Source organism: Phyllobates terribilis, unplaced genomic scaffold, assembly GCF_046119375.1.
Source record: "Phyllobates terribilis strain yellow unplaced genomic scaffold, ASM4611937v1 Scaffold_9__5_contigs__length_417890890, whole genome shotgun sequence".
NCBI lineage: Eukaryota > Metazoa > Chordata > Amphibia > Anura > Dendrobatidae > Phyllobates > Phyllobates terribilis.
Window position 1 is genome coordinate 152,392,846 of NW_027362769.1, and position 16,520 is coordinate 152,409,365.

Sequence of the window (16,520 nt, forward strand, 5' to 3'; positions counted from 1 at the left end):
TTGAAAATTGTACATTCACATTGAAGGCATCAAAACTATGAATTAACACATGTGGAATTATATACTTAACAAAAAAGTGTGAAACAACTGAAAATATGTCTTATATTCTAGGTTCTTCAAAGTAGCCACCTTTTGCTTTGATGACTGCTTTGCACACTCTTGGCATTCTCTTGATGAGCTTCAAGAGGTAGTCACCGGAAATGGTTTTCACTTCACAGGTGTGCCCTGTCAGGTTTAATAAGTGGCATTTCTTGCCTTATAAATGGGGTTGGGACCATCAGTTGTGTTGTGCAGAAGTCAGGTGGATACACAGCTGATAGTCCTACTGAATAGACTGTTAGAATTTGTATTATGGCAAGAAAAAAGCAGCTAAGTAAAGAAAAACGAGTGGCCATCATTACTTTAAGAAATGAAGGTCAGTCAGTGTGAAAAATTGGGAAAACTTTGAAAGTGTCCCCAAGTGCAGTTGCAAAAACCATCAAGCGCTACAAAGAAACTGGCTCACATGAGGACCGCCCCAGGAAAGGAAGACCAAGAGTCACCTCTGCTTCTGAGGATAAGTTTATCCGAGTCACCAGCCTCAGAAATCGCAGGTTAACAGCAGCTCAGATTAGAGACCAGGTCAATGCCACACAGAGTTCTAGCAGCAGACACATCTCTACAACAACTATTAAGAGGAGACTTTGTGCAGCAGGCCTTCATGGTAAAATAGCTGCTAGGAAACCACTGCTAAGGGCAGGCAACAAACAGAAGAGACTTGTTTGGGCTAAAGAACACAAGGAATGGACATTAGACCAGTGGAAATCTGAGCTTTGGTCTGATGAGTCCAAATTTGAGATCTTTGGTTCCCACCACCGTGTCTTTGTGCGACGCAGAAAAGGTGAACGGATGGACTCTACATGCCTGGTTCCCACCGTGAAGCATGGAGGAGGAGGTGTGATGGTGTGGGGGGGCTTTGCTGGTGACACTGTTGGGGATTTATTCAAAATAGAAGGCATAGTGAACCAGCATGGCTACCACAGCATCTTGCAGCGGCATGCTATTCCATCCGGTTTGCGTTTAGTTGGACCATGATTTAATTTTCAACAGAACAATGACCCCAAACACACCTCCAGGCTGTGTAAGGGCTATTTGACCAATAAGGAGAGTGATGGGGTCCTACGCCAGATGACCTGGCCTCCACAGTCACCAGACCTGAACCCAATCGAGATGGTTTGGGGTGAGCTGGACCGCAGAGTGAAGGCAAAAGGGCCAACAAGTGCTAAGCAACTATGGGAACTCCTTCAAGATTGTTGGAAGACCATTTCCGGTGACTACCTCTTGAAGCTCATCAAGAGAATGCCAAGAGTGTGCAAAGCAGTCATCAAAGCAAAAGGTGGCTACTTTGAAGAACCTAGAATATAAGACATATTTTCAGTTGTTTCACACTTTTTTGTTAAGTATATAATTCCACATGTGTTAATTCATAGTTTTGATGCCTTCGGTGTGAATGTACAATTTTCATAGTCATGAAAATACAGAAAAATCTTTAAATGAGAAGGTGTGTCCAAACTTTTGGTCTGTACTGTGTGTGTGTATATATATATATATATATATATATATATATATATATATATATATATATATATATATCTTTTTTTTTCGATATTACATAGTGTATTACATATTTACAATTTATTACAGTTGTGTTCTAAAGTTGTATTCCAATAAATATATATTATGTTCTATCTAAATATCTTGATTATTGTATCATAAAAATGATTAAAATGTCTGATATTCACATTGTACTACAATAAATTTTTCACTTAAATATAAGCAATATATGTGGGAGTCGGAGTCAGAGTCGGTGTAAGGGAAATTGAGGAGTCGGAGTCGCAGGTTTGGCTTACCGACTCCACAGCCCTGGTGGGGACGAGGCCGCACATTCGCGGTTTACTTAAACGGGAGTTCCAAAAATATAAACTGATGTATATACCATAAATGTCTGATGAGAAGACGCATTTAACAAGGCAAAGATCACAATTATTGTGCATTTCACCCTTTGCAAAAAAGTTTACCTGTTAAATCCCCCGCTGCTCCGGTTCCGGTGGTCCTTATCCAGCTCTAAGAACCACGTGTACATCCCCGTGACCACTGCAGTCAATCACTGGCTTCAATGGTGGTTGCTAACACGCAGGAAAAGCAACTTTTGAGGCTTGTAATTGGCTGCAGAAGTCAAGTGGATGTACTAGATATCATACCTACACCGGACTGAGGCAAAGCAAACTAACATTCACTGGAGTTTATGGTGCAAAACTATCAGATAACGCTTTGATCTGTGCAGGAGTGACACTTGGACTAGAGACATCAAGCAGAGTCACACAGGACTGAAATTGTTTAGTCCTCCATTATTAAAAAGTTTTACTACGACTTCCAAGTTGACAGACAATCTTTAGTCTGCGTTCACACCTGCAGCAGTTTTGTCGCGCTGCAGTTTCCCTGCACAATCACTAAATCTTGCAAGAATACAGCTGTTTCATCTGCAATACCAAGTGGCCGATCATGGTTTTGCAGGTGAAATCAGCGGAAAACTTGCAGCGGTAAGGGGCTGTTGTGATTTTCAGACTCAAACGTAAGACATATTAGATGATGGGGCGGCCGCCGTTTTCGTTGCTTTTTACCCTGCACATCGGAGTAGATTTGGCAGTGCTTGTGCCCGCTTTTTTCAGTTCAGTCTTACTTAATTGAATGGGACAAAACAAACTTCAAAATCAGGCACAAAAATGCATAAAAGACGTGGCAGGTAAACAATGAAGAGACGTGGCATTCCCCAAAGTACTGTGGCACCTTCAATCCGGTAGATCACTATGGATCTAATAAAAACCTTGAAAATAGACATTTTTACCTTCTGCTTTCACCACCTTCAGCATAAAGGGAATATGAGAAGACAACACACTTTTTACCACACGCCAGTATCCAGCTCACACAAATCATATAGCCTAAAAATACAAAGATGGATGTGTACCTTCCCCTCCTCAGAGTTCTGTTGATAAGAGTTGTGGAGGTTGTCCCTCACTAATTTTCCAGGCCACGCGGCCAGTCCTTTAATCTGTCCCCAGACCAAGTCTCCCATATTAAACGTCCTTGGCCTATAAGGCATTAAGTCATTTGATGACGGGGAGTCAGGTATCCTCAGATCGTCCTCACTACTGATACTCTTTGTGTCCGATGGACTTGGGGCGCAACCGTTCATGCCCCTGGCATGGAAGTCTCCATTGTAATGGATATAGTCTCTTGCTAAAGAACTTTCCAAACTGTTGGAAGAGCTGGGAGATTGTTCCTCCATGCTGATCTCTTGTTTGGGGATGCTTAGCAGATCTCCGTACCCTCTGTGCGGAGCGGCCCGGGTCCCGTTCATGTGAGCGCACCGTTCCACCGTGCTTTCCAACCGCTCTTTAAAACTCATCATAGTTCTTTTGTAATGGTTAAACCTGAAGTTATCCTCTAGCATTTTATTGTTCGGACAATGTCTGGGGGGCAACAAAATCTGGCACTGCTCATCTTCGAAGGAGTGCAATATAGAGATGTTGCCAGATCTTGCTTGGTAAGGATTGCCGTGGACCTGTGCGTTGTGGTCCAATACCTCCTCACACTTCCACCTGTTCACGTCTCCAGGACTCTGACCCCCGTTCCATTGTCTTTTAGGTGTATTGCATCCCGCTTTTAAATAATCAAACCCGTCCCCTTCAGCCATAGGTTTGGCGTGATCCAAGTTCTTCCTCATCCGGTTACCTCTAGAGTTCCTTGTCCTGACCTCGTGATCAGAGTTTGCCATGTTCCTTCCATGGATGACAGCGCTCACCGCACTCGAGAGATTTAACGGGTCACCGATGGATGCGGTGAAGGCACTCATGGCACTTAGTGCTGGGATGGGGCTCATCTGCGTTGTGCTGGACACTGCCGTAGTGATCACCACCTGCATTCCTTTACTGGCCGCGTCTACGACGGCTTTATAGATGGCGTCCACCGAGCTGTCTCCCTCCCGTTTATCTTTTATGTACGGCTCTGTCCTATGCGGCATGGTACAGGATTTCTCTGGAAATGGAGGAAGTGCAGAGGTTGGGTTTTCGTGCATTGAAGACAGTCCCATCTGGGCATTTACCTCTTTGTTTTCTTGCATTCTCACCTATTGGAAATAAAAAAAAAATAAAAAAAAAATAATAATAAAAATGAATGCAAGTGAATAAAGTGATGATTGTAACAAAAGTAGTAATGGTCTAACGCTTTGGGGATCAGAAAGGGACCAGGAAAGAGGACACATACACTAACAGGGTAGAGGGGTGATAACATGAAGAAAAGCTCCTAGAGGCTGTACAGAAGAGAATGACTACAAACAGAAAAAAAAGAACAAAACTTTTCCCTAATATGGGGGATTTAGCACATAAGAATTGTTTAAAGCTTCCCAAATGTAATTACCTGGAAGTTTTGGAACAAACAGGCCATGGGGTTTATATTGTTCGGAGGTCGGGGAACATGTCCTTTCAAAGCGTGTAGATTGGAGAACCCTTGTAGGAGTTGCTGTTGCTGATTGTTGTTTAGTATGGACTGAAGATGAGACAGCTGATGGTTATTCAGGGTGTTGTTCACGGGAGTCAGGTCTCCTGTAAGACACGCAATACATTTTAGGAGCATTAGACCTTGAGGGGTGCGAGAGACTGGACTAACTCTCCCCAGACTTATCGATTCCAGCATTTGTTCCAGTCGTAAAACTACAACTCCCATGATGCCCTGACAGTCTTAGGCTGATATAGTAGGAGTAGGGGGGGGGGTCCACCTTCCCGGAGAATAGGTGCGGACCTACATTTGTCAAAGATCTACTTAGCCCTTTCAATGGGAACGATCATCAGGTTTGATGTCACCACCTTCTGAGTCACTTAATTAGGATCCTAAAGATCCGTTAAACTTTATACACCCCCCCCCCCCAAAAAAAAAAGGGGTAGAAGAGCAAATGAAGAGATTGGCTAGAGGCAGGGTCTTACCGTCTCCCGTAGGGGGTTGCAGCATGTGCAGGATATTCTGATTCAGTAGATGCTGCTGATTCATGGGCAGCGCCATCGGCAGGGCATTTAGGAGGTTGGGGTTGATGGGTCGTGGAAGGTTGTTGTTAGTGTTCTGTGCAAAGTGATTATTAGTGTGCTCTGGTCCTGGAAATGGAAAGCTGTTGCCCATGGGATGGTGGTTCTGCATTGGCGTTCCAGATGCCGTAGTGACTATGACGCCATCTTGGAGGACAGATGTGGTCTTGGTAATGGCTGGTTGACCCGTGCCGGCAATGGCTACCGATGACAGTGGTAAGGGACCTCCTAAGGAACGAAGAAAGGCAAATGCGATTAATAGTAATCCAGACACCGTGCAGGTAACATGATGAACAAGGGAGCACGTTCTTAACCCCGTGTGAGCCACGGTCCAAATTCTACTAAAGAGCGGCACCTCTCTCAAAGGATCTGCTGCCAATCAAAGATCGATGACAGTGGTCTGTACCTCCCCGACATGGCGGCATTCATTTCCCATTTATACTGCATCCATTTAAGAGTCAAAACTCAATAATAAGGATTCATGGCTTGTTTTGGTCATGACCAGTGATGTCCTGGAAATATCAAGCTTCGGATAGGTCATAGGGACATGGTGACGGTCTACAGCAGTGGAGGGGAGGGAAAGTATTAAAACCTTAACCCCTTCACCACATTGGGTTTTTCCGTTTTTGTTTTTTTGCTCCCCTTCTTCCCAGAGTCATAACTGTTTTATTTTTCTGTCAATAAGGCCATGTGAGGGCTTGTGTTTTGCGGGACAAGTGTAATGTTATTAGCCAGTCTTCTCGACTTAAAGTGGATCTGTCAGCAGATTTCGCAATACACACGAAGATTAATAAAGAAAGAAGGACAATATAGCTTTGACCGGATGAGGCTGGTGTTTTTACTTTGAAAATCCATGACAGAATGGCTGCATAATCCTGATACTAAAATGAGCATTTTATGAGTCCATCAAAAACACATTTAACATAAAAGCCTGATTTCATTTTCTGATGACACAATCCCTTTAATCCTATAAATATCAAGGAGTTTTGTTTTCATTACTGATCCACAATTTAATTATAATTTTTTTTTTTTAAAAAAGGGGTTGTTCTCCTTTAGGGAAATCTTGGTCCCTGTGTGCAGCTTGAGATCCATCCAATCAATCCATCCATATCAGTGAGCTCGGCGGCTCTGAAGGGGGTGCTCCGTCTACAGTGGTGGAGCAGCTGAGCTCACTGACAATGTCACGGCAGCCAATGCCAGACGCGATGGACATTGGTGGAGACTCCGCGGTGGACTAGGGGACAGTGAGTTAAATGAGTTTTGTTGTTTTAAAACCAAACTGCATCCGAAGACCAAAAATTCCTACATTTGGACATCCCCTTTAAGGGTGAAAAAAGACAAATCCATCGAGTTAAAGCTATAAACTAACATGTTGAAGAAGCCAAACCCCCCCCCCCCCCCATGAGGCAGAAGCCAATTGCCACGTATCAGGGGAGATTAACATCTGTCTTATTCCTTCCCGACTCCACATAGGGCAATCAGACTGGTTACTCGGATCAACGTCCCATCACAAAATCTTGCACCCATAACCTGTAATATTATTTTTAATCAATAAAGACATTTAGGTAGGGTTCTGTGATTTAATCTAGAAGATAAAAAATTATTTTGACAACCTGGAGGCGGCATCAAACAAAATCCCCCAAAAATGTTGGACATTCTAAAAGTTTATGCAAGAAAAATAAAAAAATATGGAGAAAACGATAAATATAAATGTTTCATTAATAAAAAATAGTCACTTAAGGTCAAATTCTTGCAAACTCTCCCACCCACCCCTTAAAAAAAAAAAAAAAAGCACGAAATCTCAGGTACCTGCATCCGAGCTGTTGGGGATCATTGGTATGGAGGACGACATCTGCATTCTTGGCTGGGATGGGTTGAGATGTAATGGGTTCCCCGGGTGGGGTAACATCCCGTAACCGCTTTGCATCTGGTTGATGAGTCCGGCGAGATGAGCGTTAGGAACGGGATTGTTGCCATGAACAAAGTTAGTGTTTGGATTTTGGCAGGGGACGAGGCCCTCCCCTCTAATTGGCATGTTCAGTGGCAGCGAATTATGGAGATTAGCAGAGCTCAGGCCATTGTCGTTGTAACCCAGCTGGTTGGCGGGACACGGCAAGCTCATGTTCTGCTCGGGAATGGCGCTATTGCTGTTCATGTGCGAGTTCTGACAACTCATGGTTTGCAGCAGCTGAGACATTGAATTCACGGGGAAGGAGTTTTGCCCTCGTTTTCCCGCTTTTTGTAGGTTGGGATTATCCATAGGTGGAGGCTTCAGGAGATTGACGACTGTCGACGCGGGCTGCTTTCTCTTTCTTAAGTCCTTCTGCTGAGACATCAGCTTATCTCTCAGGGCGGCCCGGCCGCTCTGCCCTTCGGCCTGCGGTGGTGGTAGTAGCACATTGGAGGCCGGGGGGAACATTGTGGGTAAAGTGCCATTTCCTTCGCTGCTGCCACAACTGGCGGCAGATCCAGAACTACCATTATTACCAGCAAGTTTATTTTGATTTGCTAGCTGTGCTTTGGCTGCTGCTGAAAGTAAACTGCTCGCTGGGAAAGAGGCAGCGTTATGCTGGTTCAAGATCTGATTTAAAGGCATCCCCAGCAATCCTGTCTGACCCTTAACGGGAGCGTTACCAGCCGGAGACGGGGGGAAAACCGTATTGTTGGGGGGGTTTAATACATTGCTCATTCCAGGTATCAATGGATTATGGATCTCTTTGTACTGGTGATGTCCGTCAGGCTTCGTCGAAGGGCTTGATGGCATGGATGGTCTTGGAGAGCCCATGCTGGGTCTTGGAGAACGTGGCGGGAGTTTGAGGCCACCGCAGGTAGGTTGTGTACCGAGCGGCGGCATCATGAAATTTCCATGATCTGACGAGGTGGAAGAAGAACGTGATCTTTGGGGCGATGCCTCGATTCTTCCGATACCAGGCGGCATCGCGTGAACCGGGGAGGTGACCGGTGAAGGGGATAAGGAGGTCGACGCTGGGTGTTGGACTCTCTGAATGTGATTACCATGATTCATGTGACCAGGTTTGACGGTTGGCAATGGAAGATTACTTGGCAAAGGGACGACGGCGGGTGGCATGTTTACATTCATCACTGGTACCTGAGAGTGAACGTTTGGATGAAATTGGGTAGTGTTCATTACAGGGTTTTGTAGAACTGGTTTGCTGGGGATGGGGTCAAGAATACCGAGTGGATCCTTCTCCGATGATGTTAATGGCTTTTTCTGAAGAGCACAAAGCGGTGGAGGTGGTGGTGGCGGCGGCAGAGGGGGTGGAGGACCCGGTGTTTGTTTATGATGAAACATTGCACGTGACATATCCATGTTGGGTGGGTAATTGCAAATGGTTTTCTTTAACACTGGACTGGCAAACGTCGGAGACAAAGGTAGATTTGTCCTTCCGGCCATAGCACATGACTGCTGCACCGGGGACCCGTGCAACATGATGGATAGCGGAGAGATGGGAGTCCTGTTCACGTGAATGGGACTGGAATTGGGGTGAGCGTGATAGTTGGGATTGTTCCTTGTAAATGCATCAGGGCTTCCTAATGGGTCGGTCCTTGGAGACGCAGATCCATCACAGTAAATCTGGGATCCGGACGAGGCTGGACTTGTCATGTTGCCGTGGACCCCACGATACGGCGATTTCTGTCCATGCTCGTTAATGCCTAACCTTTGTGATGGATATGCAGGATGGAGGTCGTGCGGCTGACAGCCCACGTGGTCTTTCACCATCAGCTTAAATGGATTTTTACATTCTGGCAGCACAGAATTCACGACGCCCTCCAGTGATTTATTTCTTATGGATCGCAGGGTGGCTGCACGAGAGGACACGACAGGAGCCGAATCTGGGAAGAATAAGAAAAAAAAAAAGTTAAGTATATAATGCAAAGAAAAGCAATCCATGCAATGCCAGCTCGCCGATCTGCGCCTGTCCCCTGGACAATAAATGTGCAATCACCACTTTATTACAAGGTGTCATGCGTCCTAGCAAAGGTACAAAAGACAAAAAATTGCATTGCCACATTTTTTTTCAAAACTAACTAATGAATAATTGCAGACCGGGTCCTTTATATCCAAATGCTTGGAGCTGAGGCACCTGATGGGCAAGTACGGACCTACCTCTGCGCCTGCCTCTCGGCCTTTGATTGATGGGACCACACTAGACAGGTGAAGTTATATTGGTTTGGATGCCACAGCTGGGACCCTCCCGATCACCGAAAATGGGGACTTGTGGCGCCCGTACTGAGCTCTGCCACTCCAATGTGAAGGGTTATTCCAATCTCCATAGATGAATATTGTCAGATAGTGCTTGTTTTCACAAACGCTTTTGCAATTTACTATATAAAGATTTTCACCCATTCTTATTAACAGCCCATTGCCTAGGAGACCGACCACCACTGCTGCTGTCTTGCTGTGGGCTTAGGCTTTAACAGCGCCCTCCAAGTGTTCCCGGCTGACTCCAAAACAGTGCTTACAAGGTCAACAGAAAAGAGCTGGTAAGCACTGAGCGTGTTTTGCTGTCTAGTAGCTGTGGTCTGTCTCCAAGGCAACGAGCTGTAAATAAAAGAAAAAAGAAGAATGACTTAAAATTTTAGTAAGCAGTAAATAGAAAGAAATTCTTGTATTTATAAGCACTAATACCCATTTATGAAGCTGGGAGTAACCCTTTCCGTCTGTGACACTGACGATACAAAGGCTGCGGAAAGTCAGTGAGCAGCCGGCTCCATTTGGTCTTGCACCCAGTGAAGAAAAAGGGGTACAAGCCCCTACGGCCATATAGCTCTAACAATGGAAAAATAATTTGTGAAATTTAGTCTACATCTCCAAATTATAAGTTTAGATATTGTAGAAAGCGTTTTTTTTTTTTTTTTTTTTAATAGTTTTTTCTTAATCTAATAAAAAAACAAACAAAAAAAACCAGTACGTGAAAAGTCTCAGCAATATACTTATTCTGTAACCCCCCCAAATTATGTATGTAAGTGTATTAAAATACTTACTGATCGTCGACTTGTCCCGTTTCCAGCGCTGCCCCATTCTCCTGGACCACATGACCGCTCTCCTTGTTGGGCTCACAAGACGTCGGCTATGCGGAGTATCCGGCACAGTCGCTCTGTGAGCCAGCGGGTCAGACTGGGGGTCACGTGATCCAGAAGAGGATCGGGGCGGCACTGGAAAGTGGGGAAAGCGGCAATCGGTATGTATTTTAATAAACTTAAGCACCATAGCAGGCATAATTAGGATGAATTACATAATGCAAAATGTTGCTGAGCCGTCCCATAAAATTGGCACAAATCAATAAGATCAAGTGAACACTTACTCGTTCCTCCCCCAGGACTCGTTAACACCAGCGAAGGGTGTGGGGCCTCCATGCTCCGGTGCAGCGTGGCCACAGCGATGATCTTGCGCTTGTGGATGCACAGCTTGGTCACGTCCTCGTCCGCTTTGACGTCCTCTGCAGTTCTTTGCTTTACAGCGGCTCCGGGGTCAAAGTTAAACACCTAAATCAAATAAATTGCACAATTCCCCCAAAAAATAAATAAATAAACAGCAAAAACTGAAAAACAAAAAGGTGCTTAGACCGAATAAATGCGAGTACAGAGTGAAGTAATGATTGGCAGTACCTTGGGCAGGATAAGAGGACACTCCAGACCGCACTTGCAAGTTCCATCCGTGAGAAGGTAAGATTTAACCTGGTCCAAACATGACAGATGGGATCCGCTGGGGCTGAAGACGAGAAGGAGAAATAGCGGATTTGTACAATCGCTCCAAGTACCCAATCAAATCCAACGCACCAGGGCCGGTCAAGTGCGAGTGCCGCCTGCTATAAACAATCAGTTTTTGGTTAAAAGGCACCCCCTGAAAATAAGCTAATGACAGGGCTTCCTTCTGCAAAGACCCAAACTGATTCAACCCATAAGCAGGCATCATCCCATCTCAGACGTCCAACAGGAAACGTTTTCCGACCTTGACGACTCGTTTAGGCTCAATGCATGGGAGTAAAAAGCAGAATAACTGTCAGTGAGTTTGCAAATATGTCTACAAAATGTGTTTTTTCACCCAGAAGTGAATAGACACAAGGTGTAGATTGTACCATCTGCTGCACGTCAATGGTTTCTGCGTTCTTCATACCTTTCCCCCCCCATAGACTTCAATGGGGAGCTCATTGTCCATGTACAAGTGTCTTTTGCATTCTGCCGGTGGGTTTTACATGCATTTCTACAGCCCCAACAAATAAGTCAAAAAAATCTAATAAAACATACATACACATTATATATATATATATATATATATATATATATATATATATATATATATATATATATATATATATATATATATATATATATATATATATATATATATACACACACACACACACTAATATATATATATATAGGTACAGTACAGACCAAAAGTTTGGACACACCTTCTCATTTTAAGATTTTTCTGTATTTTCATGACTATGAAAATTGTACATTCACACTGAAGGCATCAAAACTATGAATTAACACATGTGGAATTATATACTTAACAAAAAAGTGTGAAACAACTGAAAATATGTCTTATAGTCTAGGTTCTTCACAGTAGCCACCTTTTGCTTTGATGACTGCTTTGCACACTCTTGGCATTCTCTTGATGAGCTTCAAGAGGTAGTCACCGGAAATGGTCTTCACTTCACAGGTGTGCCCTGTCAGGTTCAATAAGTGGCATTTCTTGCCTTATAAATGGGGTTGGAACCATCAGTTGTGTTGTGCAGAAGTCAGGTGGATACACAGCTGATAGTCCTACTGAATAGACTGTTAGAATTTGTATTATGGAAAGAAAAAAGCAGCTAAGTAAAGAAAAACGAGTGGCCATCATTATAAGAAATGAAGGCCAGTCAGTCCAAAAAATTGGGAAAACTTTGAAAGTGTCCCCAAGTGCAGTTGCAAAAACCATCAAGCGCTGCAAAGAAACTGGCTCACATGAGGACAGCCCCAGGAAAGGAAGACCAAGAGTCACCTCTGCTTCTGAGGATAAGTTTATCCGAGTCACCAACCTCAGAAATCGCAGGTTAACAGCAGCTCAGATTAGAGACCAGGTCAATGCCACACAGAGTTCTAGCAGCAGACACATCTCTTCAACAACTGTTAAGAGGAGACTTTGTGCAGCAGGCCTTCATGCTAAAATAGCTGCTAGGAAACCACTGCTAAGGACAGGCAACAAGCAGAAGAGACTTGTTTGGGCTAAAGAACACAAGGAATGGACATTAGACCAGTGGAAATCTGTGCTTTGGTCTGATGAGTCCAAATTTGAGATCTTTGGTTCCAACCACCGTGTCTTTGTGCGACGCAGAAAAGGTGAACGGATGGACTCTACATGCCTGGTTCCCACCGTGAAGCATGGAGGAGGAGGTGTGATGGTGTGGGGGTGCTTTGCTGGTGACACTGTTGGGGATTTATTCAAAATAGAAGGCATAGTGAACCAGCATGGCTACCACAGCATCTTGCAGCGGCATGCTATTCCATCCGGTTTGCGTTTAGTTGGACCATCATTTATTTTTCAACAGGACAATGACCCCAAACACATCTCCAGGCTGTGTAAGGGCTATTTGACCAAGAAGGAGAGTGATGGGGTGCTACGCCAGATGACCTGGCCTCCACAGTCACCAGACCTGAACCCAATCGAGATGGTTTGGGGTGAGCTGGACCGCAGAGTGAAGGCTAAAGGGCCAACAAGTGCTAAGCATCTCTGGGAACTCCTTCAAGATTGTTGGAAGACCATTTCCGGTGATTACCTCTTGAAGCTCATCAAGAGAATGCCAAGAGTGTGCAAAGCAGTCATCAAAGCAAAAGGTGGCTACTTTGAAGAACCTAGACTATAAGACATATTTTCAGTTGTTTCACACTTTTTTGTTAAGTATATAATTCCACATGTGTTAATTCATAGTTTTGATGCCTTCAGCGTGAATGTACAATTTTCATAGTCCTGAAAATACAGAAAAATCTTTAAATGAGAAGGTGTGTCCAAACTTTTGGTCTGTACTATATATAGATAGATAGAGAGACTTATCTATCTCTCACAGGAAGGACCATCGAAAAAACAACACATAGTCGACAAGAAAACTCATTGAAATCCACGATAATAGATATTTATATATTGAATTTATATGCATAAAATTTAAAAAAAAAAAAAGCGTTGTGTATATTGACCCCTAAAGTGGACAGGAGATAATACAGTAAATAGCACAGAAAATTGTAATGAAAATGCTATCATCCTCCTGACCTATCCTCCATAGCAGAAACACTGCACATTCAGGTATACATCACCCTTTAGGTCGCCCCACGCAGTCTCTCCGCACCCCTCATAGGGAGGGTGTCAGGACCACCAGTCTGCATAATATCTGGACTTCTACTTTATGCATTAGAAGTTTACTCTTCGCTAAGTTAATTATACATTATATTGTTAAAGGGGATGTGTAGTGCAAGGCAGGTCCCCTATGTTCATGCACAGGGAGAGACCTGTCAGTCAAACACAGCCCCCAGAACAAGCCCCCAGGGACTAGTCAGCACAGATGCATGATCTCCAGATGTGTTTTCAATGTATGTTTTCTCTGAATGAAGGCCTAGTTCCGTAAGGATTTGCCCACTGAATTTCTGCATACATTAATAGAATCTAGTAGACCAGATGTGGCTGCTGTACTTACTTTGAAAACCTATGCTAAATTAGCAGTATAATCCCATATAATGTTTTTCCTGTGCTCTAGCTGGACTCCTCACAGACATTTCGACATGGATTTTCACAGTTCACCAGCCTCATCAGGTCTATTTAATAATGTATGTAGACTATTATGAAATCTGGTGAAAAATTCCACTTTAAAATATGCTAAAAAAAAAAATTAATTATATTGGCTAGTTACATAATTTTATGTGTGAAAGGTGTCACAATCTTACATTATGCAGGTCCTGGGCCCCTGCAGGTCATCTTACAACCTGTGCCCGATATAAGGCAGCACTTCGTATATCAGCATGTGACCAGTGCTGTGCATGAAGGGGGCTATGAGTGGTCAGCCAGCCCCCTTCACACACAGCTGCAGTCACGTGCCGACAAAATTAGGTAAAAAATTAGGACTAGGAGCTTATAAACAAAGACAGCGTAATTTTAGTCAATGTGTCATTTAAAGGGGCATTCCAGTGGGATTGGATAGCCATTGATCTAGCAGTTATTTCCTTATGTCGGGACGCTCACCTAATGTAGAGAACTCCACTTTGGTCCACTCGTCGTAGCCAGCCCACAGGAACCTGCACTGACAGGGGGGCGCTGTCGTGGTCTCCTCCATCACATACCTTTCCACCATTCATTTTCTTACAGTGATTCAGCAAAAGTATCAATGGAAAGAGGACTGCAATACGCCGTGTGTACTCATGACGCCGAGGGGGCCGATCCTGCACAGCTGTGTAAACCGCACAAAGTGCATTTGGTTCCCGTAAGGTTCAGGGCAAGTTAGAAAAATCGGACGTTGCTCCCGTAAGCCATTTCTGTAAGATATCCCACATCGCTGCAGGAGCAGAAACCTCGGAGAAGGTGATAGTTTCTCCGCGCTATGAAACGGTACAGTCCATCCATGCGCTGGAGCCGATAGGATAACAGATACTCAGGTGTAAGGAACATTTCATCCTGGTCCAGCCGAGCGCACCGGGATGATAGAGACGTCTGATAGATTCAGCCACTTATAGCTCGCATCTTCTCTCCTTTTTCTTTATTTTCCATCCGGTTGCCAAAATATTGCAATTCTTCCCAGGGGACTTCATGATGTCACAAACTTAGCGCTTTAATCCTGCAAATGGAAAAGGAGAAAAAAATTAGTACCGACAGCAGAAAGCTGGGCATGAACTCGGGATCTGGACAATCATTCTTCCAAAAAAACAAAAAAGTCTCAAGGTGCTCCTCCATCAGAGAAAATAACTCTGCAGGAAGTGCGGGGATCGGTCTGGAGAGGATGGGTGGTACAGTTATTTTCTCTGGCCTAAAAACAACAAAGCACCAAAACTTTGTGAAAACCAAAAATTATTTTAGTCTCAAAACTCTTGGCTGCAGAAAGATTTAACTGAGAATCTGTCAGCGAGATTGAGGAAGGAGTTTGTAACACTCATCATCTGTCTTTAAAAAAAAAAAAAAAAGCCTCAAAAAGACGTCTGGTATCACCGAATCCACAGCAACCGATACAATAGAAATATCATTATTTATCCTGCAAAAAAAAAAAAAAAAAAAAAAAAAAAAAAAAAAAAACACCCACTGACAATTGATAATTTTGTTCATCTCACCACATGTAAAGTTAAATAAAAATTATGAAAAATAAACATGTATCCAAGAATGGGAGCAATGAAAACTACAACTCGTAAATCAAAAAACAAAACAAAAACCACTCCAGAGAGCTCTGTACTAAGGAAAATGAAAAAAGTGTAATTGCTCTCAAAATATAATGCAAAAAAAGAAAAAAATAGATTTGCAAAACTAGAAAAAAAAAAAAAAAAGTATTAGAATTATTTAATAAATTATATATATATATTATACACACAAAATTATTATTTCATTTTTTTTTTATTATATTTCTTTATTAGATAAAATCTCATTGTAATTGTATCGACCTGTGTTATAAAATCTATCTATTTATCCTTTACAGAAAGAAATACAAGAGGGGATGCAAACTTTTTTTGCTCATCCCACCAGCTATAAAAAAAAATATAAAAAAGGGGATTAAAGAAAGTATGTACCAAAAAAAAAAAAAAAAAAAAAAAAAAAAAAAAAAAAAAAAAGAGTACCAGTAAAAACTGCAGCTTGTCCCGCAATAATAAAAAAAAAGCCCTCACACAGTTCTGGCACGATGCATTACATTGTTTTCGCCAGAATTCTGTAGTAAATCACCTTAAAAAGTTGCAAAATTTAACTTCGGGAATGGGCTAACTGAGAATCAGCCAGTGAGCTCATTCTAACGTCTGACTTTGAGCTCCTCTCAGCTGATTTAGGACCACATACCGCATCAAAATTGAATGTGTAGGATAACAAAGAGCTTGTAAAAGCCAAACGCTGCAAAGTTTTTTTTTTAATAATGAAATCGAAATGCAAAAATGATTTTAGAGCCCCAAATACGACCATTTATGAAAAAAAAAAAAAAAATAGCTCCCCAAAGGTGGGCAACCTCTAATGTATGTAGAAAGAATAGGAATAAGCTTAAAATCTGCAATAATGTGACATCTCCCTGACAACAAGTTCACGTCCGCATCATTTCATTGTGTAAAATTATACAGCGTGCGCAAAAGTGGGAAATGGTTAAAACTCCGTCCATTTCATTCACAGCCGGCTATAAATATCCCGCTTATTGCTATAGAAATTATGCTGGGGGAAAAATAGGTCAC

At 43.0% G+C, this 16,520-nt stretch overlaps 1 protein-coding gene across 2 annotated transcripts in view; it reads right to left on the minus strand.

Annotated features, from left to right (window-relative positions):
- Nucleotides 1-16,520, minus strand: part of MBD5 (methyl-CpG binding domain protein 5) — a 49,042-nt gene that overhangs the window by 14,453 nt on the left and 18,069 nt on the right. For both annotated transcript variants that reach the window (XM_073647222.1, XM_073647221.1), the window contains 7 exons: nt 14,353-14,941; nt 10,746-10,848; nt 10,442-10,622; nt 6,924-8,969; nt 5,019-5,342; nt 4,456-4,640; nt 3,005-4,165 (listed from right to left, as the gene is read on the minus strand). In XM_073647222.1, the coding sequence (XP_073503323.1) occupies nt 3,005-4,165; nt 4,456-4,640; nt 5,019-5,342; nt 6,924-8,969; nt 10,442-10,622; nt 10,746-10,848; nt 14,353-14,465 (4,113 nt within the window). In that variant the 5' untranslated portion in view covers nt 14,466-14,941. The remainder of the gene's footprint in view (nt 1-3,004; nt 4,166-4,455; nt 4,641-5,018; nt 5,343-6,923; nt 8,970-10,441; nt 10,623-10,745; nt 10,849-14,352; nt 14,942-16,520) is intronic.